We start from the raw sequence: 22719 nt of genomic DNA on the forward strand, positions 1-22719 counted from the left end.
GGTCTGGAACTCCTCACCTCAAGTGATCCACCCACCTTGGCCTCCCAAAATGCTGGGATTACAGGTGTGAGCCACCGCACCTGGCCCAGTTTGGGTCTGTTTTGTGGGCATGTCTTTCTGGTATGCTTTTGTTGTCTATAGGGATATTATTCTACTTCTTATTATTTTTTCTATTTTTTTCTTTTGTTTCTTGAGACAGAGTCTCACTCTGTCACCCAGGCTGGAGTGCTGTGTTGCTATCACGGCTCACTGCAGCCTCGACCTCCCAGGCTCAAGCGTTTCTCCTGCCTCAGCCTCCCAAGTAGCTGGGACTACAGGTGTGCACCACCATACCCAGCTAATTTTGTTTTTTATTTTTTCGTAGAGATAGGGTCTCACTATGTTGCGTAGCCTGGTATAGAACTTCTGGGCTCAAGCAGTCCTCCCACATCAGCCTCCCAAAGTGCTGGGGTTACAAGCATGAGCCACCACACCCAGCCTCTTTTCTTTTAACAACTTTTTATGGGATTTGACCTCAGTGTTTTTGTCAGAATTTTATTTGTATGTGAAGTTAGTTTTCTGAACTTTTGGAAGAAGGCCCAGTTAGGAATATAGCTTCTTTTCCTTCACAGTGTACCTTTTGCTTCCTTGTGTATCGTGTTCAAAGATAAGGTAGCTTGCTTCCTGGCTCGCTCCATCCCCTTCCCCTGTTTTTATCAGGGCCTCCTCATCTTTCATCACACGGCTCCCAGGGGCTGGACTCTCCATGCCCTTCATTCCTTATTGCAGCATCCCATGTACTCACCTACTATTGATATTGCAGCATCCCATGTACTCACCTACTATTGACATTGCAGCATCCCATGTACTCACCTACTATTGATAGGGCAAGGCCCTCCCACTTACAGCTGCTGTTCTCAGAGGAACAGCTGTGGACTATTTGGGGTTCTCTGTTATTGAGTACACCACACGGCCCGTTGCTGCCCCCTGCTTCCTCTCACACAGGTGCTGATATGACGGTCAGGTCTTGTCAACACAGGCGGTATATTCTTACCCACTTGTAATTTGTGGTTTGTGGAGATACCTTGTTGTAAATGTTTATTGTAATTGTCTTGTGAATGTCTCTGAGATTTGGGGTTTGCTGTCTAATTGCTGTTTTCATGAGGATATTGAGGGAGATTCACAAACTCATCTTCCCAGAATCTCCAGTCAGATTTATGTAATAAGCTAATTGTTAATGGAATCCAGAAATTAAAATAATTCAGGATATGTCTTATCCAAAGGGAATCTCTATGGAAAGAGCATGAGTGTCCAGATCAGGTAGCTGTGGGTTTGCACACGGGTTCTGTTACTAGCTGTGGCCTTGGCTGGATTCTTCTCTGCTATGCCTCCCTTTCTTCATCATCCCCCTGGGAAATCACCTATGGAAAGGCTTTGCACTGCTGCCCTGCACCTAGTAGGTGCTCATTAAATGCCCCTTTTCACTTTCCCACCCTTGATTCTACAGGTGAATCAAGTAACTTTTTTCTTGGCATCTCCTTTGATTTTTCTCAGGACAGAAATTCAAGTTTTTTTATTTGCTTCTTTATTTGTTTGAACAGACCGTGGCATTGAAATTTATACTCTGGCCAGGCACGGTGGCTCACAACTGTAATCCAAACACTTTCGGAGGCTGAGGTGGGCGGATCACTTGAGGTCAGGAGTTCAAGACCAGCCTGGCTAACATGGTGAAAACCGTCTCTACTAAAACTACAAAAATTAGCCAGGCACGCACCTGTAATCCCAGCTACTCGGAAGGCTTAGGCAGGAGAATCACTTGAATCCGGGAGACGGAGGTTGCAATGAGTGGAGATTATGCCAATGCACTCCAGCCTGGGTGACAGAGCAAGACTGTCTTAAAAAAAAAAAAAAAGAAATAAATAAACTTATACTCTAAGAATTTTGTTTGTTTGTTTGTTTTTTTGAGACAGGGTCTTGTTCTGTTCCCCAGGCTGGAGTGCAGTGGCGCAACCTTGGCTCACTGCAACTCCACCTCCTGGGCTCAAGTGATCCTCTCAACTCTGCCTCCCAAAGTGCTGAGATTACAGGCATGAGCCACCATGTCTGGTAGAAATTTTATTGTAATGATCTTTAACAACCCATTAATATTAACATGACTTTACCACTAATAAGAATTATATTTAAACTTCAAATATATTCTTAGTCTGTCCCCAGTGTCAGCTTAATTTTTCTTCCATTACTTTTTGGATTAAATATCTATTTATTTCTCTTTTCTTTTTTTTTTTTTTTTCCAGTTTGGTAAATTGTTGCCACATGTTTGCTGTTTCTCTTTATAGCTTGCAAGCCAGGCTGGGATTCCTTCAGGCGTATACAATGTTATTCCCTGTTCTCGAAAGAATGCCAAGGAAGTAGGGGAGGCAATTTGTACTGATCCTCTGGTGTCCAAAATTTCCTTTACTGGTTCAACAACTACAGGAAAGGTATGTGACTCAAGTTTCAAAGAAAACAAATGTCTGTCTAATATTTTATCTTGATAGGTTATAAAAATACTATTTCATCCTGATCACCAATTTTGGAAAGATTTCCAGCAGAGTGTTAAAAGCTCTGTCGCAGGCCAAGCACGGCGGCTCATGCCTGTAATTCCAGCACTTTGGGATGCTGAGGTGGGCAGATCACATGAGGCCAGGAGTTCGAGACCAGCCTGGCCAACATGATGAAACCCCCTCACAGAAAATACAACAATTAACCAGGCATGGTGGTGCACACCCGTAATCCCAGGTACTCAGGTGACTGAGGCACGAGAATCACTTGAACCCGGGAGGCGAAGGTTGCAGTGAGCCGAGATTGTGCCACTGCACTCCAGACTGGGTGACAGAGCAAGACTCTGTTTCAAAAAAAAGGTCTGTTGGTTGAATAAAGTAATATCTGACCATCCTCTGGGGATATTTTGGACAGTTCTTTATGGCACGACATAGGTTCCTGCTTGACAAAACCAAAGAACTGGGGGCAGCGAGGGTCCCATTATTTTTCCATTATTTGTTGTATGTGAAGTGGGTGAAAGTTCTCCACTGTATTTTTTTCAATTCTGGAATGCATGTTTCTTTCAATAATCTAGAGTTAGAGATTCCAGAAACACACAATTAATGTTGAAATGGATGTTTTTGAATTGAACAAAAATTGTGTTTAGTCTAAAAGTACTTAGAGAAATGGAAAGGTCTTTTTCTTTGAGTTTTTTTTCCCTTAAATGATGAAATGTTCTTTGCTAAAAACTTAATGTGTATGCCTGTAAGTAGATGTTTATTTATCCTTTTAAATGTCCAAAAGAGGGCTGAGCGCGGTGGCTCACACCTGTAATCCCAACACTTTGGGAGGCCGAGGCAGGCGGATCACAAGGTCAGGAGATCAAGACCACCCTGGCTAACACGGTGAAACCCCAACTCTACTAAAAATACAAAAAATTAGCTGGGCGTGGTGGCTGGCGCCTGTAGTCCCACCTACTTAGGAGGCTGAGGCAGGAGAATGGTGTGAACCCGGGAGGCGGAGCTTGCAGTGAGGTGAGCCGAGATCATACCACTGCACTCCAGCCTGGGCAACAGAGCGAGACTCTGTCTCAAAAAAAAAAAAAAAAAAAAAAAAGTAAAAATTAAAAAAAATAAATAATAAAAAAATGTCCAAAAGAGAAAAAATCAAGGTCGAACAAAATTTTTGTATATGGTGTTTCTCTTCAGATGGTGTGCTTTTTTCTACTAGTTTATATCTAGATATACACATATATGTATCTATACTCATAGTGTTCATGTCCATAAACACATAACAGATATAAAATAATATAAATCTGCCCAGGCGTTGTGGCTCACACCTGTAATCCTCACACTTTGAGAGGCCAAGGCAGGAGGATCACTTGAGCCCAACCTAGACAACATGGTGAAACCCTGTCTCTACAAAAAAAAAAAATTAGCTGGGCTTAGTGGCACACACATGTAGTCCCAGCTACTTGGGAGGGTGAGGTGAGAGGATCACCTGAGCCTGGGAGGTTGAGGCTGCAGTGAGTTGTGATCATGTCACTGCACTCTAGCCTGGGCAATAGGAGTGAGACCCTGCCTCAAAAAATAATAAAAATAAAAAAGTCTAATTTCAAAGATTTTGTGCATCTATGGTCATTTTAGAAACCATGAGAAGCAGGAGGGAATAATTTAACTTTTTTTTTGAGACAGTTGCCCTGTTGCCCAGGCTGGAGTGCAGTGGCGTGATCTTGGCTAACTGTAACCTCTGCTTCCTGGGTTCAAGTGATTCTCGTGCCTCAGATTCTTGAGTAGCTAGGATTACAGGCATGTGCCACTACGCCTGGCTAATTTTTGTATTTTCTGTGGAGATGGGGTTTTGCCATGTTGGCCTGGCTGATCCAGAACTCCTGGCCTCAAGTGATCCTCCCTCCTTGGCCTCCCAAAGTGCTGGGATTATAGGTGTGAGCCAGCATGCCCAGCTGGAATAATGTACTTTTAATGTCTCCCAACCATAATCACTTTTGTCATGCTATAAACTCATACTTAGGGAGTAGTGCTTTGGAATCCTACCATTCATTCATAATAGAAATAGGAATTTTTAGATCCATAAACTGCTATGCCCCTGATCAGTGGGTCTTACAATGCAAACTTACCCGCAGAAAGATTCAAATGTTACTACGAAGTAGTTAGAAAGAAAGAGGGAAGCCTGGGAGAAAGCGTTGTAAATCCTTCTCATTCATGCCAGAGAAATTTCCAGGATACTGGGCGAAGGGCAGCAACTCAGTTTTCTCAGCAAACTATCCTCATCTAACAGGGCTCCAGGAAAATATCAGCCATGACCCTGACAAGTCCAGCTTTGCTCCTCTTGACCCAGGACAGTGATGCACCTCTAGTGACTGAACAGGAAATGTGACAAGTATAGCTGAAGGGATAACTGATGCATAACTAAGCAAGCACCTCTGCTGAGCTGGTCTTCAGAGATTAGGGGCTGAGCTTCTGGTCCTGGGGTGGAGAACCTTGCCTCGTAACTGAGGCATACACAGCGAGCCTGTTCTAGGCATGCCTGCCCTGCCCTTGTCACTTTCTAGGGGGGCCACCCCTCCCAGGACCCCGCTGAGAGGACAGCAGCCATGTTGTAAAGCATATGATACCTCATCTCTTCCTCTGTTCAGAGAACTGAATCATGAGTGGTCATCGACTTGAGCGAAACAGAAATTGTGGGCTGGCCAGTGACCTAGGACAAGTAGCCTGGCATAGGAGGGTGGGCTGGGTCAGGGCCTTTTCCTCTAGGAAGTCCCCTCTCCTTCACTAGAGAAGAGAGAGAGCTGTTTTGCTGTTTCTTTCTCTTTCTTTTGCCTATTAAACTTCTGCTCCTAAACTCAAAAAAAGAAAAAGAAAGAAAGGTAGGCTGGGCCAATCACATGCTGTCTTTGGAAGCTGAGGCCCTGAGGAGGTCAGCCCATGGGAACTGGAGCTGGGAAAAGATTCATTAAGACATGACAGGAGTTTACACCATACCCAGTGGCCAGGGCAAGCCGCCTTCGTGGAGAAGCAGAGACTTAGTGGGGAGAGGACACTGTCAGAGGACACAGAGCCAGTGCAGGTGGAGGGACAGACACCAGAGACAGGACCTGTGCTCAAGGCCAGGTGGAGGCAAAATGGAGTGACCCAACAGTGAGAATCATTTTTGCACTGAAGCAAATCCAGGAAAAGTCAATGGCGTTTCTTAAAAATTTTTAAATAAAAACATTAAAAAGTTTAAATAGTTATGTTGCGTCCGATAAAGAAATATGTTTAGTCTTAAAACTTGAACTACTTTGTTGAACAGTAATGTTTCAGAGAAGATTGTTACTACCATTTGATTGCTGGAATATTAACATACAGACACATACACAGTACCTGCACAGGCCTAGCTTTCCAGCCATTCTGTGTTTTTACCAAGAACCGTGTCACAAAACTCATGACCTCAGAATGTGCAACACTTGGGGGGCAATCCTAGAGCCACCTTGGGCTTGCGAACACCGTCTGTTTCACTCGAACTATCTCAAGTGTGGTCCCATCTTTCCTGCAGCCATGACTAGACAAAGACCTACTATCCTTAATAAAGCATTTAAACATCCCTGAGCAGCTTCTTAGGCTATGAAATCTCTTACTGGATATTTAAACTATAATAGCTATAGGTACCAAAAGCCTTACAATTATACATTGAGCTAGCAATTCTACATGTTCATCCTGACAGAATCATCACAGCGTTTTTGTTTTTTGTTTTGTTTTGTTTTTGAGATGGAGTCTCGCTCTGTAGCCCAGGCTGGAGTGCAGTGGCGCGATCCACAGCGTTTTTTTAATGGCAAGGATGGAAACAACCTAAATGTCCAACAGATGGGGCCTGAATAAATAAATTACAGAATAGCCATGCAGTGGAATACTATGCAAGCATCTAAAGGAATGTTCTAGGCCGGGCACAGTGGCTCACACCTGTAATCCCAGCACTTTGGGAGGCTGAGGCAGACAGATCACTTGAGGTCAGGAGTTCAAGACCAGCCTGGCCAACATGACGAAACCCCATCTCTACTAAAAATACAAAAATTAGCCAGGTGTGGTGGCACATGTCTGTAATGCCAGCTACTCAAGAGGCTGAGGCTGAAGAATTGCTTGAACCCAGAAGGTGGAGGTTGCAGTAACTGGAGATTGCGCCACTGCACTACAGCCTGGGCAACAGAGCGAGACTCCATCTCAATAATAATAATAAATGAAATAAAGTTCTAGAAACATATGTGCTGACACAAGAGGATCTTCACATTAGAGTGTTACATTAAAGGAGCAAGATATAAAGTGTTATGAAAATAGATGTCCCAAATATGTGATTCATTGGGAAGATAAAGCAGGTTACGAAACGGTATAATTATATAATTATACCATCCTGTTTTTTTTTTTTTTAAATGTACAGGTACCTGAATCTGCATGGCTACATTCTAAATGGATGTACTTTAAAATGTTATCAGTGTAAGCTGTGGGTTGTGGGATTCTAGGTGATTTTATTTTCTTATCTCTCTGATTTTTAAGCCCATCATATAATTGTTTTGAATAGATAAACACTTACTAATATGGTTGAAAAATTAAGACAGTATTAATGTTTACCATGACAAGTCTCACCCTCACCCCAACCCTGACTCACTCCCTCTTTCTATAAATAGTGACTTTTAGTGTCTTGTCATCCCAGTGTTTATTTTACTAATTTATTTATTTATTTAATTTTTGAAATGGAGTCTCCCTATGCTGCCCAGGCTGGTCTGGAACCCCTGGCCTCAAGTAATCCTCCCACTTCAGCCTCTTAAGGTGCTGGGACTACAGGTGCACACTACCACACCCAGCCTCTTCCCAATGTTTCTTTATCAAATACAAGCAAATGTAAATATATATTCTTATTTCTCTGTTTTCTTATGCAAAGTTATCCCATGTACACCACTGTGCACCTTGCTTTTTTCACCATTTGGTAATTTTTTTAAACAAAGGCTTAACAATCCTGGTAATGGATTTCTGTGCTCACAGCTTTCTCTCCTCTGCTCACAGATCCTGTTGCACCACGCAGCAAACTCTGTGAAAAGGGTCTCTATGGAGCTGGGCGGCCTTGCTCCATTTATAGTATTTGACAGTGCCAACGTGGACCAGGCTGTAGCAGGGGCCATGGCATCTAAATTTAGGAACACTGGACAGGTGAGTCCTGGAGAGTATATCAGGATGTGTGTTTGCGTGTGCATGTGTGAGTGTGTGTGTGTGTGTGTGTGTGTGATATGTGTGCATGTGAGAGTGTGTGTGTGTGTGTGTGTGTTACAAAGATCCCACCACCTCTACTGCCTTATATCCCATAAGGAAACTTTTGGGTTCCTTCCATTATTCATTCTTTATTCATTGACTCTTTCGCAAATATTTAGTATATGCCTTACTTTTTATTACCAGGGTTATACTAGGCTCAGAGGGGCCCCCCCAGAATAAGGTACAGTCCCTGGCTTCAAATAATTTTCTGAACAGCAGATGTCCTTTAGTCAAATTGTTCTGTGTTTTCTTCTTTCCCCTATCCTTTTAATCTGGTTATTTTTATAGTTTTCTTTCATTGATCTTTTTTCTACTGAACGGATATAATCTCCTCAGACACAGAACAGCCTTGAACAATTGGGGTCTCTGAGGCCAAGGGAAAGAAAGTAAGAAAATGTTGAGGAGGGTGGTGGCTGGAATAACTCAAAACCCTGTTGCCTGCTATGACCCAGTGGGGCCTCGCTGTCCCGAGATGGCGGGAGCCTCAGAGGTGCCCTCTACAGGGCACAGGCCCACACCAGCAGTGTTTTGGAGGAGCGTCCAGGCTGTCCTGGGAGACCAGAGGCCTGAGCTCATGTCTTCCTAGGAAATCCTGGAATATTTGATCTGTCAGGGACCTTCACAGTTATCAGCTCTACAAACGTTGCATTTTAGAGATGAGGAAATGAAACTCTAGAAAGAAAAAGTGACTTGAGATCAGACGTCTTTGGGCCACAGTGTCAAATCTGCTGAGGAGCTGGGACTCTGAGCCAAGGGTCCTGTCTTCCAGTTCTATCCAAGCTGCTGCCAGGATCCTGCCTTCTTAAATATTCTTAAGCATTCATCTTAAAAGTACCATCAATATGTAATTTTAAATGCATTCTAGAAACAGAGTAAATATCCCTGAAAGGTTATATTGTGAAAAAACTGTGAAATGTGTGATATTCTCTATCAAATAATTTTCATCCTTGCCTTGGCCTTTGGTAATTAAGTTTTTCCCTTCCACATAACCTAAATAAGCTTGGTTTTGTCCAAAATAAGTATATTTTCCTTCATAAATACAAAATGTCAATATATGTTACCATCAATTACACTGTAAGGCTACAACTTGGGGACAGGTATGGTGGCTCACAACTGTAATCCCAGCATTTTGGGAGGCCAAGGCAGGAGGATCACTTGAGCCCAGGAGTTGGAGACCAGCCTGGGCAACAGAGTGAGACTCTGTCTCTACAATTTTTTTTTTTTTTTTTTTTTTTTTTTTGTGACAGAGTCTCACTCTGTTGCCCAGGCTGGAGTGTAGTGGCATGATGTCAGCTCACTGCAACCTCCACCTCCCGGATTCAAGAGATTCTCCTGCCTCAGCCTCCTGAGTAGCTGGGACTACAGCTAATTTTTCTATTTTTAGTAGAGATGGGTTTCACTATGTTGGCCAGGCTAGTCTCGAACTCCTGACCTTAGGTGATCCACCCACCTCAGCCTCCCAAAGTGCTGGGGTTACAAGCATGAGCCACCGCGCCCAGGCAAAAAAAATTAAAAATTAGCTGGGCATGGTGGCAAGTGCCTATAGTCCCACCTACTTGGGAGGCTGAGGTGGAAGAATCACTTGAGCCCTGGAGGTCAAGGCTGCAGTGAACTCACCACTACTGCACTCCAGCCTGGGCGGCAGAGCGAGACCCTGTGTCAGAAAAACAAAAGACTATAAGTTGGCGTTGGACCACATTCCTCTTAGCCTCTGCTGTTGCTGCAGCATCACAGTCTCCTAGGAGAATTGCACTCTTTCCCCACCCCCCAGGGAAACAAAATAAACAAAAGCCATTTGAAAAAAACATGGATTGGGTGGCTTTTTTTTCTTTTCTTTCGTGTGTGTGTGTGTGTGTACGGGTGCTTATTGCCAACTAATCACTGATGCATAGCAGCTGTGTAGCATAGCAGCTGTGGAGGGAACTGGAGGGGAACATGCACTGACTCAGTGCTTTTACCTTTGGGGCCAAGCCCACGTGAGGAGGAAAATGGCAGTTTGAACACATGACAACCACTGAGGGAAGTGTTTTCACAGAGAGGCGGTAGCAGCCACACGTTCACTGGTCAGGTCTGCAGCTTCTGACAGCCTGTGTGGGTTTGTTTTTGTCTCCTGTCCAGACTTGTGTTTGCTCAAACCAATTCTTGGTGCAAAGGGGTATCCATGATGCCTTTGTAAAAGCATTCGCCGAGGCCATGAAGAAGAACCTGCGCGTAGGTAATGGATTTGAGGAAGGAACTACTCAGGGCCCATTAATTAATGAAAAAGCGGTAGAAAAGGTAAGTATATTGTATTATTTGTGAAAGTAAATTTCATGGTTTCAATATGAAAAGCTTAATCAGCAAAAAACACTTTGGCTGGAGGGGTGGGGTTAGAGAGGGGTGGGTTGACAGAATATTACAGCTAGACAGAAGGAATAAGCTCTGGTGTTCTACAGCACTGTAGAATGGCTGTAATTAGCAACAATGTATTGTATATTTTCAAATAGCTATTATTAGAAGAGTAGATTTTGAACGTTCCCAGTATAAAGAAATGATCAATGTTTGAGGCGATAGATGTGCTAACTACCCTGATTAGAGTATAGAGTATGAGAGATCTACATCTATACATGGAATCGAATGGAATTTTCAACGATGTTTTCATACAAAAACCACAAAGGTTAAAATAATTAAAAAATTAATAATAGCTTAAAAAAACATGTTAAACGGCAAAAAAAAAAAAATGAAAACAAAAAAGTCATTTTGGTGAAGTGCCCGGCAAGCCTATTTTGTAAACAATGGAGAAACCTGAGAAAAGTGAATTCTGCCTACCAGTTATATGAATCGGGTTGTTGTCTGGTCATGAGCTGCTATAGCCCTGCCATTGCACCAAGTCCCCATGCGGTCTGTCACTGTAGCTCTTTACTATCCTCCCTAAATTTTGTTATAGTGATGATAATTCTATCCCTCACTGCCTCAGCAATTAGGATCTTGAGACAAAGTTCATTTATCTTTTGGAACACCTATGGAAAGGAAGACTGGCTTGGTTTTGAGATGGTTTGCGTTTCGGCTGTAATGCTGATGTTGTCCTGTTCTTTCTTCTCTTAATGACAAAATCCCTGTCTAAAACAGTCCTTCATGAAAGTATCCCAGCCGGGGGTGCAGAATCACAGATGCCATGTTCAGGATTTAGAGATATTGAGGGGAAACTGCTTTTAGGAAAGATTTGTTTGTTTAAAAAAATGTTATAATCCATACTACTAGCTATATGAGACTTCTCTCCTTATTCTACTGTTTAAAAAAAATCCATTTTGGAGTCACAAGAAAGTTTCTTGTAATATCAAACATGCAGTTTTTTGTTTTTTGTTTTTGAGACGGCGTCTCGCTCTGTTGCCCAGGCTAGAGTATAGTGGTGAGTCTTGACTCACTGCAACCTCCGCCCCACTGAGTTCAATCGATTCTCCTGCCTCAGCCTCCCGAGTAGCTGGGGTTACAGGCACCCACCACCACGCCTGGCTACTTTTTATATTTTTAGTAGTGCTGGGGTTTCACATGTTGGCCAGACTGCTCTCGAACTCCTGACCTCAGGTGATCCACCTGCCTCGGCCTCCCAGAGTGCTGGGATTACAGGTGTGAGCCACCATGCCTACCCAGAAATGGTTTTAACAGAATATTTTAAATCAGGAAGACAGTAGAAGCTGAAGATTGTGTGTGGGAAAGAAGGGAGGAGAGGTGGTCAGAGGGAGATACACAGTGGAGGCACAGCCAGCCCCTGGATGCAACTGAAGAACCAGAAGCAAGTGACAGTCAAGTCAGTACTCATCATGGGAAGCACAGCCCCACCGCTGTTCCTCAACCTCCTCAGAGCCTGAGAACCAAGCCCTGACTCCATGGCTGCCTCCACCCCGTGGGCAGTCAACTCAGCTGAACCCACATCCATTGCCTTGGGAAACCCAGGGAAGCCTCGAGGTTTGACAGAGCTCTGATAAATTTCTAGTTACTGTCTTGGGATTACTCTAGATAAAGAAAATACATTAAAATTTACATTGGAACCACCTGCATTTTAGAGGTGACTTTGGACCTTGGGGACAAGCCAGGGGTATTCACTTGTCTAGTGAAGGCAATTTGGGTCTAGGCCAGCTGTGGTTCAAGTCCTAGAGTGGTGGTCCTTAACTCACACCGTGCCTTTATCGACTACAGTTGCCTGGGACCCATCCAAGAAGACTAGGTGTTAATTTATGTGTAGTCAGCCTAGGCATTGGCATTTTCTAAGTGCCCCAGGATGATGCTAGTTTGCAGCCAGGCTGGGAAACCACTCTGTCTTGAAGATTTTTTCCCCAAAGGGAAGACGCAGACATTGTCCTCCAGATGGTGCTGTATGCCAGGACTTCAAACAGGCAGACAGCGAGATTTCTTTTTTGCTGGAGAGAAATTTGGTGGAAACCACCTTGTTTAAAAACACTGCATTGTGTTGGCTCTAGTGTACATACTGTCATAGAGTGGGTTCTAGGAAAAAAACACTGCATCTCACATTAATATGACAAGAAAAGGGCAGAGCAGATTATATTTGGGGAGCAAGGGGGTATTTTTGTTAAGTAGAATTATTTTTATAATATAAAATTCATAGAAAGTAAGCCATCCTAGCCGATGGGGATTAGTTGCAGGTGATGCACTATGAGAGCATTGCAGGGGGGGCATGGATTTTAAAAGAGTCAGTCTCAAAGACAGAACACTCACACCTATATTTACCTTCCTGAAACCCTATAGAAAATTCAGCTGAGGGCCGGGCGCGGTAGCTCACGCCTATAATCCCAGCATTTGGGAAGCTGAGGCAGGTGGGTCACTTGAGGTCAGGAGTTTGAGACCAGCCTGACCAACATAGTGAAACCCTATCTCTAAAAAAAAAAAAAGAAAAGAAAAATTAGCCAGGCGTGGTGGCAAGCACCTGTAGTCCCAGCTACTCAGGAGGCGGAGGCAAGAGAATCTCTTGAACCCACAAGGCGGAGGTTGCAGTGAGCAGAGATCGCACCAGTGCACCCCAGCCTGAGCAACAAAACGAGACTCCGTCTCAAAAACAAAAGCAAAACAGAAAATTCAGGTGAAAATGGAAGGGAAAACAACTCCAGTGAACCAAAGATTGTAATGAACTTCTGGAACTCAGAAGGGATTGTGTTAATAGAAGTCAAAATAGATGGGTCTACCCAGGGGAACCCTGCAGAGGAAATTGGTGCCATTTTAAATGACAGAGCCTTTCTAGAATTGGTGGCTACAGAAAGTAGGAATAGGAGGAGGGGAGGAGATGAAGCTGGTTGATTCTACTTCTGCACAATTTTCTGGGTCATTCCCACCATCCCTCCTCACCACGACCACCACCAAGACACACGAGACAGCAGAGGCATTTGTTCTGGGCAGGACAGTTTTTCTGAAGAAATATAGTAGGTATCTAGGCAGACTACAGCTTCAAGAGTGAGGCTAGGTACATCAGGGTAGGGCTCTCTCGACTTTGCCTTTTGGGGAAGGGAGCTGCCCTTATGTGAAGCCTGCAAGTTAGAATAAACCCAAGCTTAAAACAGCAAAGACCACTCATGCCACACATCCCCAAATTGATCAACCCAGTCCTTGTGTGTGTGTGTCCCCCAAACACACTGCTGGAGCTGAGAAGGAGCCGACCAGGTTAGTTTCGACAACTCAGTCCTTCATTCAGAAAGATGAACAACCAAGGATCATGATGGGAAAACCACCAGCACATAAGAGGAAAGGTCAGGAAGAACAAACAGAATAGTCCCTGAAGGAAGCAGATAAATTAGGGAACTGGAAGGAAATTTTCTAAAAATCTCATAGTGTCCTGCAAGAATTTTGGGAAGATAGTACATCTGTAAACTGTTAATAAGAAGTATGTTCTAGGCTTAAAGTATAATAATAATAAAAAAAGAAGTATGTTCTAGGAAATGAAGCAATGAAAACAAAGAGTCTGTAGAAATTAGACACATGACTGTCACAAGATTCGGTACCTGAAGTAGATGATAAAATTTCGGAGATCTTATGGAGTTTAAAGCAAACTATAGAGAGGCAAAAAATATAATAGAAATACCAAAAAAAAAATCAGAACTAATCTGAACTCCTGTTAATACCCGTCCAGTAGTAGGAGTTCTGGAGTGAAATAATTGGGAAAATGGAGGAAGTGACATTACCAAGTAAATAATAGATGGAAACTTCTCAGAGTTAGGGGAAAATAATTATTCTGCGGATTGAAAGATTTCACTGCTTACCAAGTAGGATGAATGAAAAGGGAAAAAAAAATATATATATATATATGGCTAAAATTTTAGAATATCAGAGCATAGAAGATCCTAGGAGATTTCAGAGAGGAAAAAGCTATCAAGAAGAAAAAGGGTGAGAACCATTTTTGGCTCAAACTTCCTCAACAACACCGGAAGTGGAGAAGTGCACTCAAAGTTCTGAAAGTTATTTTGTATCAGAATTCTGTACTCAAGCAAATTATCAATTAGGTGGAGTACAAAACACCAGAAACTTGGTGTATGAAAATTCAGAAACTAGACCACATCCAGTGCATCTTTTTTAAAACAACTGCTTGGCCAGGCCTTGTGGCTCACTCCTGTAATCCCAGCACTTTGGGAGGCCAAGGCGGGTGAATCACGAGGTCAGGAGTTCGAGACCAGCCTGGCCAAGATGATGAAACCCTGTCTCTTCTAAAAATACAAAAATTAGCCAGGCGCGGTGGTGGGTGCCTATAATCCTAGCTACTCGGGAGGCTGAGGCAGGAGAATCGCTTGAACCTGGGAGGCAGAGGTTGCAGTGAGCCAAGGTCGTGCCACTGCACTCCAGCCTGGGTGACAGAGCGAGACTCCATCTCAAAAACAAATAAATAAATAACAACTACTTGAGGAGAATATGTGTGTCAGAAAGCAACAAAAACTCAGTTCAGGAAATAGGACAACATGGGATCCAAGAAGCTAGAAATAACCGCAGAATGCAATGAAAGCAAATCCAAGCAAACGGCTGAGCCGCAGGCCTAGAAAGAAGCGAATATATATTAGACCATTCAACAAATAGGAAGATCAAACAGCTAGAAGATATCAAAGACCAAGGAAGAAGGTGGCACTCTTGCTTCTGAATCTCTGCAAATGTGGTTCCTTCTACAAAAGGAAACCAGCATGCTTTATTGTTAACCTACTTTTTTTAAAAAAGAAAAAAAAATGGAACTATAGTTTTCTGCAGTTTAAACATTCTAAAAGATTGTATCATGTGGAAAGCTTTTTTTCTTCCTCATTACACAGGTGGAGAAACAGGTGAATGATGCCGTTTCTAAAGGTGCCACCGTTGTGACAGGTGGAAAACGACACCAACTTGGAAAAAATTTCTTTGAGCCTACCCTGCTGTGCAATGTCACCCAGGACATGCTGTGCACTCATGAAGAGACTTTCGGGCCTCTGGCACCAGTTATCAAGTAAGATCCTCCAGCCAGCGGGGAGATGGGAGGAAGAATAGAAGAGAACATAGGAAACCCTGAGATTCCTGGGCTGCTTTGAGGTCTGGCCAGGAGGCAGACAGTTGTGTTGAGTCCATTGAAGAGCAGAGTGCAATTTATGGGTTTTTAAAAAAATCATAACTTATTTGGACCATAAAATTTATCAAATTCTATTTTTTTTTCTTTTTGAGATGGAGTTTCACTGTGTTGCCCAGGCTGCAGTGCAATGGTGCGATCTTGGCTCACTGCAACCTCTGCCTCCTTGGTTAAAGCAGTTCTCCTGCCTCAGCCTCCAGAGTAGCTAGGACTACAGGCACCCACCACTATACCAGGCTAATTTTTTGTATTTTTAGTAGAGACGGGGTTTCACCATGTTGGCCAGGCTGGTCTCGAACTCCTGACCTCAGGTAGTCCTCTTGCGTTGGCCTTCCAAAGTGCTGGGATTATGGGCATGAGCCACCATGCCTGGCCTCAAATTCTTTAATTTACTTTTTCTTACTTTCTGCTGAACTTTTTTTTTTTTTTTTTTTTGAGATGGAGGATGGAGTCTTGCTCTGTCACCCAGGCTGGAGTGCAGTGGCATGATCTCAGCGATTCTCATGCTTCAGCCTTCCGAGTAGCTGGGACTACAGGCACGCGCACCATGCCTGGCTAATTTTTTGTAATCTAGTAGAGATGTGGTTTCACCATGTTGGCCAGGCTGTTCTTGAACTCCTGACCTCAAGTGATCCGCCCACCTCTGCCTCCCAAAGTGCTGGGATCACAGGCATGAACCACCGTGCTCAGACCTGAACTCATTTTCCTTCTTAATGTATTATACCTCAAAGGATTCTTTCATTGGCCTCCATAGGACATGAACTTTCTGTGTCCTTTTGTGGTCTTTTATCTCCCATTCATAAGCAGATAATAATTTACCTGGATAAAATTTTAGGTTCAACCCTTTGGAGATATTACTCCTTTATCCACTTTTTTTTTTCTTTTTTTTTCTTTTTTTTTTTTTGATATGGAGTCTAACTCCGTCATCCAGGCTGGAGGGCAGTGGTGTGATCTCGGCTCACTGCAACCTCCACCTCCTAGGTTCAGGCGATTCTCTTTCCTCAGCCTCCCGAGTAGCTGGGACTACAGGCATGTGCCACCACACCTGGCTAATTTTTATACTTTTAGTAGAGACAGGGTTTCACCATGTTGGCCAGGCTGGCCTCAAACTCCTTACCTCAAGTGATCCAACAGCCTCAGCCTCCCAAAGTGCTGGGATTACAGGTGTGAGTCACCACGCCCGGCCTCTTTATCTACTTTTATCCAGGGTTATTGCCAAGAAATCTGATTCTTGCTTCTTTGAAACGGATCTATTTTTTCTCTTTGGAAACATTTAGAATTTCTCTTGATCTTTGATGTTCTTAAATTTTACTATCTGGTATGGCACACAGTGAGGTTTTTCAGTTGAGGTCCTAATATCTTTAATACGGTTTTTTTGTTTTGGTTTGGGTTTTGTTTTTTTTTTTGACGGAGTCTCGCTCTGTCACCCAAGCTGGAGTGCAGTGGTGCGATCTCAGCTCAGTGTAACCTCTGCCTCATGGGTTCAAGCGATTCTCCTGACTCAGCCTCCTGAGTAGCTGGGATTACAGGCGCCTGCCACCAGGCCCTGCTAATTTTTGTATTTTTAGTAGAGACAGGGTTTCGCCATGTTGGCCAGGATGGTCTCGTACTCCTGACCTCAAGTGATCCACCCGCCTCAGCATCCCAAAGGGCTGGGATTACAGGCGTGAGCCACCATGCCCAGCTCATTAATATCTAACAGGTTTGTTTAGTCCTGGAAAATTTTTTGTCATTATTTTTCCAGATGTTCTTCTTCTTTTCATTTATGCTTTTCTAGCCTTCCAAGTAGTCTATTATTGTGATACTTCTACTTCTGTGCCCTACTTCTCTTGTCTCTTCATTCCATCTCTTCATTCCTGATTCATTCCTGATGCCTTCTGCGAGTCCCTCCCCTCATCTGCCAGCATATTAATGCATTCTTCAGATATACTCATTCTGGCTTCCACCCCACCCACCAAGACCTTTATCTCAACAATTGTTTTTCCCATCCCTGATATCTCCAGTGGGTTCTTCCCCATAACTGATTCTTCCTGCTTCATTATTCTCCCCTACTTTGCTGTGGCTATTTGTCCTTTTTAAAAAAACATTTTTATTCTCTTCCACTATTTCTGTCTCCCGTGGTATAGGTTGTGCTGCTTTATCTTTCTTAGTCTCGGAGCTCCTCAGACATCTTGTAATTTTCCCTGTGAGCTCATCTTTAACCCCTTGCACCGTTGGCAGCCTTGGCTTGTAATATCTCCCGTGGGTTGTGGTAAAAAGCTTAGGCCTTGGTTTGTGCTCCTCATACATTTGGAGGGCAAAGGGTTGAGCCTCACTGAGGATGGCTCTAGTGTTAAAATCCAGTCTCAGTGCCACTCCCCCACCCCAAGTATCCTTTCCGCTGGGGTATTTTGCAGTTCCCTCTATTGGAATAGGTTGGGGAGAAGAGGCTGCTGGTGTTGCCGTTGCCTACACTTGTTTCCCATGGCTGGTGTACCTGCTGGGCACGAGCACTGGCTCACTGCCCCAAGCCAGCCCTGCTGCTTTTCTACCTGTAGCAATGTCGCATTGATCCAGGGACCCAGGTTTGTAGGCAGGATCACCTGGAACTCACAGGCGTGGTAGGAGACGTGCAGCCCTGCCCTTGCCCTGCCCACTCCCGCATGGGTGGTCTCAAGCTCGCTCTCACGTGAGGCCATCATTCTCCCCTAGGATCCAACCAATTTATTGGCCTCCAGAAATTTCTTGCATTTTTGGTGCTAGTTTCCGATTGAGGTTTTGTTGCTGTTGTTGATGGTTTTGACTATGATTCTCTTTCTCTTTCCTCTGGCATGTCCAGCATTGGGTTCACAGAGACAGCTGGCAGCTGGTGCTATCTGTACCATCTTATCCAGGACCAGAAATCTTTCTTATTATGTACTTCACTGGCCTTGTTACATCTTTCTTATGAAGTTTATTTTTATTCCACTGTTGGGGAAATGGACCCTTGAAGAACTTTCATCTTCTTTGTTTTAATAAAAACTTTTTACATAAAATGTGAACTGGACATTTTCACAGGAAACCAAAGGAAGGCATTGGTTGAGAATGCAGGCTTTGCAGTTGACTATGATGTAGCTCTAGACTTTGCTACTTCATAACTGTGTACCCTTGGACAAATTGACTTTTCGGAGCTGGCTCTGCCCAGTCCCCCTTTGCAAGCCCTGCAGAGAGACAGCTGGTTCCAACTGCTGGTAGATCTCTGAATTTAGAAATTGGGGTGCTTAGAACTTTTTGCCCCAGTTACAATTCTGGAACAACAGAAAAATATCACTGACATCTTATTCGTGAAATAAAATTTTAAAGCTAGAAGAGATGGCCTGGGCTTTGGTGCATTCCTTCATTTCAGAGAGGAGGGGACTCCAAGCATCATGCCATTGTTAAGCAGTGGTGGAGGACACATTAGAACCTGGCCCCAACCCCTTCTGAACGTTTTCTTTCTGCTACATCAGGCTTGCTTCTAAAGTAGTTGTTATGATTGTTATATATTCCCCGTGGGTACCAAGAGTAGTAATCCTTTTTTTTAAAGGGATTTTGTTTGATGTTCTGGATATGCCACAGTTCCCTACATGTTGGTCTGCTTTTTTCTTGTTCTCTTAGGAGAGATGAAGCCAGTATTGATTTGAGCATGCTAGCCTTGATCACTGAGTTATATCGGGGAATGGTGCTGCTTTCTTCTGCAATCTGCTCTTGGATCTCTTTGCAAAACTCTGATTTACTCCTTGTGATTATTTGGGAAACAAATCAGGAGAAAAGAAAACTGGTTTCCTTTCCTCTCCCCCTTACATTTTTTATGACCTATCTTAATTTGGCAGGTTCGATACAGAGGAGGAGGCTATAGCAATCGCTAACGCAGCTGACGTTGGGTTAGCAGGTAGGTGTTTGTCCTTGTTCAATACCAGTCATAATCATTTTTCTCCAGCTCATGCCAGATTTACCTTTTAAACATCACCCTGGGTTTTGAGACAGAAACGTCAATGAGGTATGTGTTTTGTTGCTTTCCAAGTGGTGGAATGGATTTGGATTTGTGCAAGTATGTGTACTTTTGCCTTGTCCCCATGATACACATTTGGGAGCTCTCTAATTACAGCTGTGGGGAGAAGAGAAGGTGCACATTATTCTACTTTTCTAGGTGGAGAACTGCACACATTTCAAAGTCCCACGTTCTCAGAGGCTTAATCCCCAGAAATTCCAAATGCTTTTTCTTCCCTTTTGCGTGGCTCCTGTAAGCCTGAACAGAAGAGGAAGGGCATCAGCAAGGAGTGTCAGGGACAATGAAAGGAGTGAAGATGGTGTGTGCAGAGGTGCCTCTCTGATGGCTGCCGTTCCTTTAGTTTGGAGATGGGCCAGGTGGTCACTGCATGTACTCTATAACCCTGAGAAAATTATGTAATAGCATCCACAGCAAATGAAGTACTGCAGAAGATACAAAGACATACAAGATGCCACTATAGCTCTATAGAAGCTTCCCCTCTAGCTGTAAGAGAACTATTTATACCAAGAGGAATGATAAGCATGCTATGAGGTCCCTTAGAGTTATCATAAAGCTGGAGTAAGATGTGTGCACAAGGACGTTTATAACACTGAGTTCAGCATTTGTCTCTTCCTTCTCGATGGGGTGATGGTGGAGGAAGACGTACCCTGAACTAGGTCATAAATGATGGGCAGAATTCTGGTTGTGCAGAAGCTGGAGGAGAGAGATTCTGGGCAGAGGGCACGAAGGGAGTTCAGAAGCAAAGTTAAGAAAGGGTGAGGAGAATTTGGCTGACAGGTTTGGAGAGGATGGTTGGTGATTAATGGAAGATGAAGCCAGAAATGTTGATTGAAACTACTTGGGGGAAAGAGGGTGTTGAATACCCACTAAGGAATTTAACCTTATTTTATAATCAGGAGTTATCGAAAGGCTTGGGCAAAAATGTCGTGTGGAAATCTAACAGGTGTGTAGGGTGGATTGAATAGTAGAAAACAGGAAGAGGGTCTCGATAGGAGATAGTGAGAGTAGAATTGAAGCAAGAGGTGACTTTCAAAGGTTTTGAGATGAAAAAGTGGACAAGAACAACCTGGGACTTTATCTGGGAGCAGGGAAGACTCCAGGCCCAAGTGACTGGACAAAAAGTCATCAATGGTGCCCTCATCTTTAGACATGATGTCTTTAATGACTCTTCTAAATGCCATATATGTCCTTTTATCCTGTGACAGGTTATTTTTACTCTCAAGACCCAGCCCAGATCTGGAGAGTGGCAGAGCAGCTGGAAGTGGGCATGGTTGGCGTCAACGAAGGATTAATTTCCTCCGTGGAGTGCCCTTTTGGTGGAGTGAAGCAGTCCGGCCTTGGGCGAGAGGGGTCCAAGTATGGCATTGATGAGTATCTGGAACTCAAGTATGTGTGTTACGGGGGCTTGTAGGATTCTTTGGTTCTTTAAAAAAATTTAAAAGGAGACTTACCTACATATATAGGTACATGCCATCCATTATTTTAAATAAACTAATAGGTTTTCAGAATTATGAATTTTTCAGAACTCATCCAGTCCTTGTAATCTTAAACAGATGCAAATCCTACCCCTGCCCTTAATGTAACTAGGGACCAATATGTGCCACGTGCCTGTGGCTGCAGACTCCCAGAGAACCAGCACTGGGTTTACAGAATGAGGCCCTGGCTCCCCACCACAGCCCCAGCTGCCTCAGAGCAGGCACAGCACAAGGCAGGCCCAGCCCCATGGGCCGTCACAAAGGCTTGATCACTGCCTGGGCAGTGGCACAACCATCCCCCATGTTGCTACAGAACATGGGCCCAGAGCACCTTGAAGGAGACCCTTGACTGTGACTGGCAGGCAGATGAGGGGCACAGCACCCCTCCCCGGCATTTGCCAGCTCAGCACAGAAGACACCGAATGTGCATCTGGAGGTGTTGCGGCAGAGGTTTGAGTGAACCCTCTTTCAAAGACAATAAATAGCACAGAATTGTCCGTGCTTCTGTGAGGCACAAAGGAGCACCTCTCCCTATTCCTGAACCATTTTTTAATTGATGCCTTTATTGTCCCAAATTTACCACTTAAAGAATTCTATTTTCATTTCTGTCCTGTTTGCCACTTCATTTCGTTTCCTTGAGGAAATGAGCTGAAGTGTAAAGCAAAGAATAGCAGAAGCAGCTTGGTAGGATGGAAGGCACGCAGTGGCATGGCCTGGCTCCTTCCCCGAGTGGCCTTGTTGCCTTGGGCTTGTGTTCAGCACCTCCCATCCCATGGATACAGTGGAGATTCCATACAGGCCTTACTTAGCTCCTTGCGATACTGTGAGCCAGAGAGAAAGTAAAAGCACTTCATAAAAAAATGAAAATTCTAAGGACGTACAAGAGCCATTGTTACGAGCAGCACCGCCCAGCCCTTCCTTGCCTACTGTCAGTGGCTTTGCCAAGATGGGAGGAGGCCAGTGCCCACTTGCCCACCGACCTGAGCCTGAGTAAGTGGCTGTCACCTGAGCCTGTTCTTTCTGTCGTGGTGTGGTGCTGCTCCCTCACCTCCAAAAGAGCAAAAGTACTTTCACCACAGTCAACCCAAAAGGGAAAGAATTTCTGTAATTGCCAACCCACTTTGTAGAAGAGGTAGGAGCCCTTGAATTTCAGGCACCTTTTATCTAATAAGAGTTTTTACAGCTCATCATTCAAATAACGCACAAAAAGCAAAAGCCGCTATGACCGGCGTTGCCTCTCACTTTGAAAGAAAGACTCCGTAATCTTAAACAGATGCAAATCCAATTAGGCGGCCAAGTAGGTGGAGACGAAGCACCTTCCTTTCCCCATCTCTGTCTGTGTAGACTCCACTTACATCTTGTGGTTATTCTGGGTTGTGGAAGGAAAATGTGAATGAAAGTAGTGCTAGATGCAATTACTCCTGAACCCCACCTAGGATTTAACATCCCTCATTGAGCCACTGGGAAGCTATGGTTGAGTAACTAAAGGTCTGGCAAGACCCTGGGCACACAGGGAGCTGCCTGGCATCTGGCGTGGAGTGTACTAGCCACATTCCCAAGGTCCCAAGGAGAAGGAAGAGCTGAAATTCATCTCCTAGTGACACTGCCCCGGCCCTGTCAAGAATCACATACTCAGCATTTTGACAGTTAATGTCTTCTCTGTATTTGTGTAGTTTTTAGGTGGTTTTATATAACATTTTAATTACTTGTGATTTAGATGTATCCTTCCTTTTTCTATTAAGAATACAAATGCTGGGCTGGGCACAGTGGCTCACGCCTGTAATCCCAACACCTTGGGAGGCCAAGGCAGGCAGATCACGACGTCAGGAGATCGAGACCATCCTGGCTAACACGGTGAAACCCCGTCTCTACTAAAAA

At 44.0% G+C, this 22719-nt stretch overlaps 1 protein-coding gene across 2 annotated transcripts in view; it reads left to right on the top strand.

Annotated features, from left to right (window-relative positions):
- The window catches only part of ALDH5A1 (aldehyde dehydrogenase 5 family member A1), a 38907-nt gene extending 18026 nt beyond the window's left edge, over nucleotides 1-20881 (top strand). The window contains exons 6-11 of one of the 2 annotated variants that reach the window (XM_054685414.2): nucleotides 2316-2459; nucleotides 7554-7697; nucleotides 9915-10073; nucleotides 15071-15240; nucleotides 19188-19246; nucleotides 20572-20881. In XM_054685414.2, the coding sequence (XP_054541389.1) occupies nucleotides 2316-2459; nucleotides 7554-7697; nucleotides 9915-10073; nucleotides 15071-15240; nucleotides 19188-19246; nucleotides 20572-20777 (882 nt within the window). In that variant the 3' untranslated portion in view covers nucleotides 20778-20881. 2 annotated transcript variants of the gene reach the window in all.
- The last annotated feature ends 1838 nt before the right edge of the window (nucleotides 20882-22719 follow it).

The sequence above is a fragment of the Pan troglodytes genome, chromosome 5 (genome assembly GCF_028858775.2).
Source record: "Pan troglodytes isolate AG18354 chromosome 5, NHGRI_mPanTro3-v2.0_pri, whole genome shotgun sequence".
Lineage (NCBI taxonomy): Eukaryota > Metazoa > Chordata > Mammalia > Primates > Hominidae > Pan > Pan troglodytes.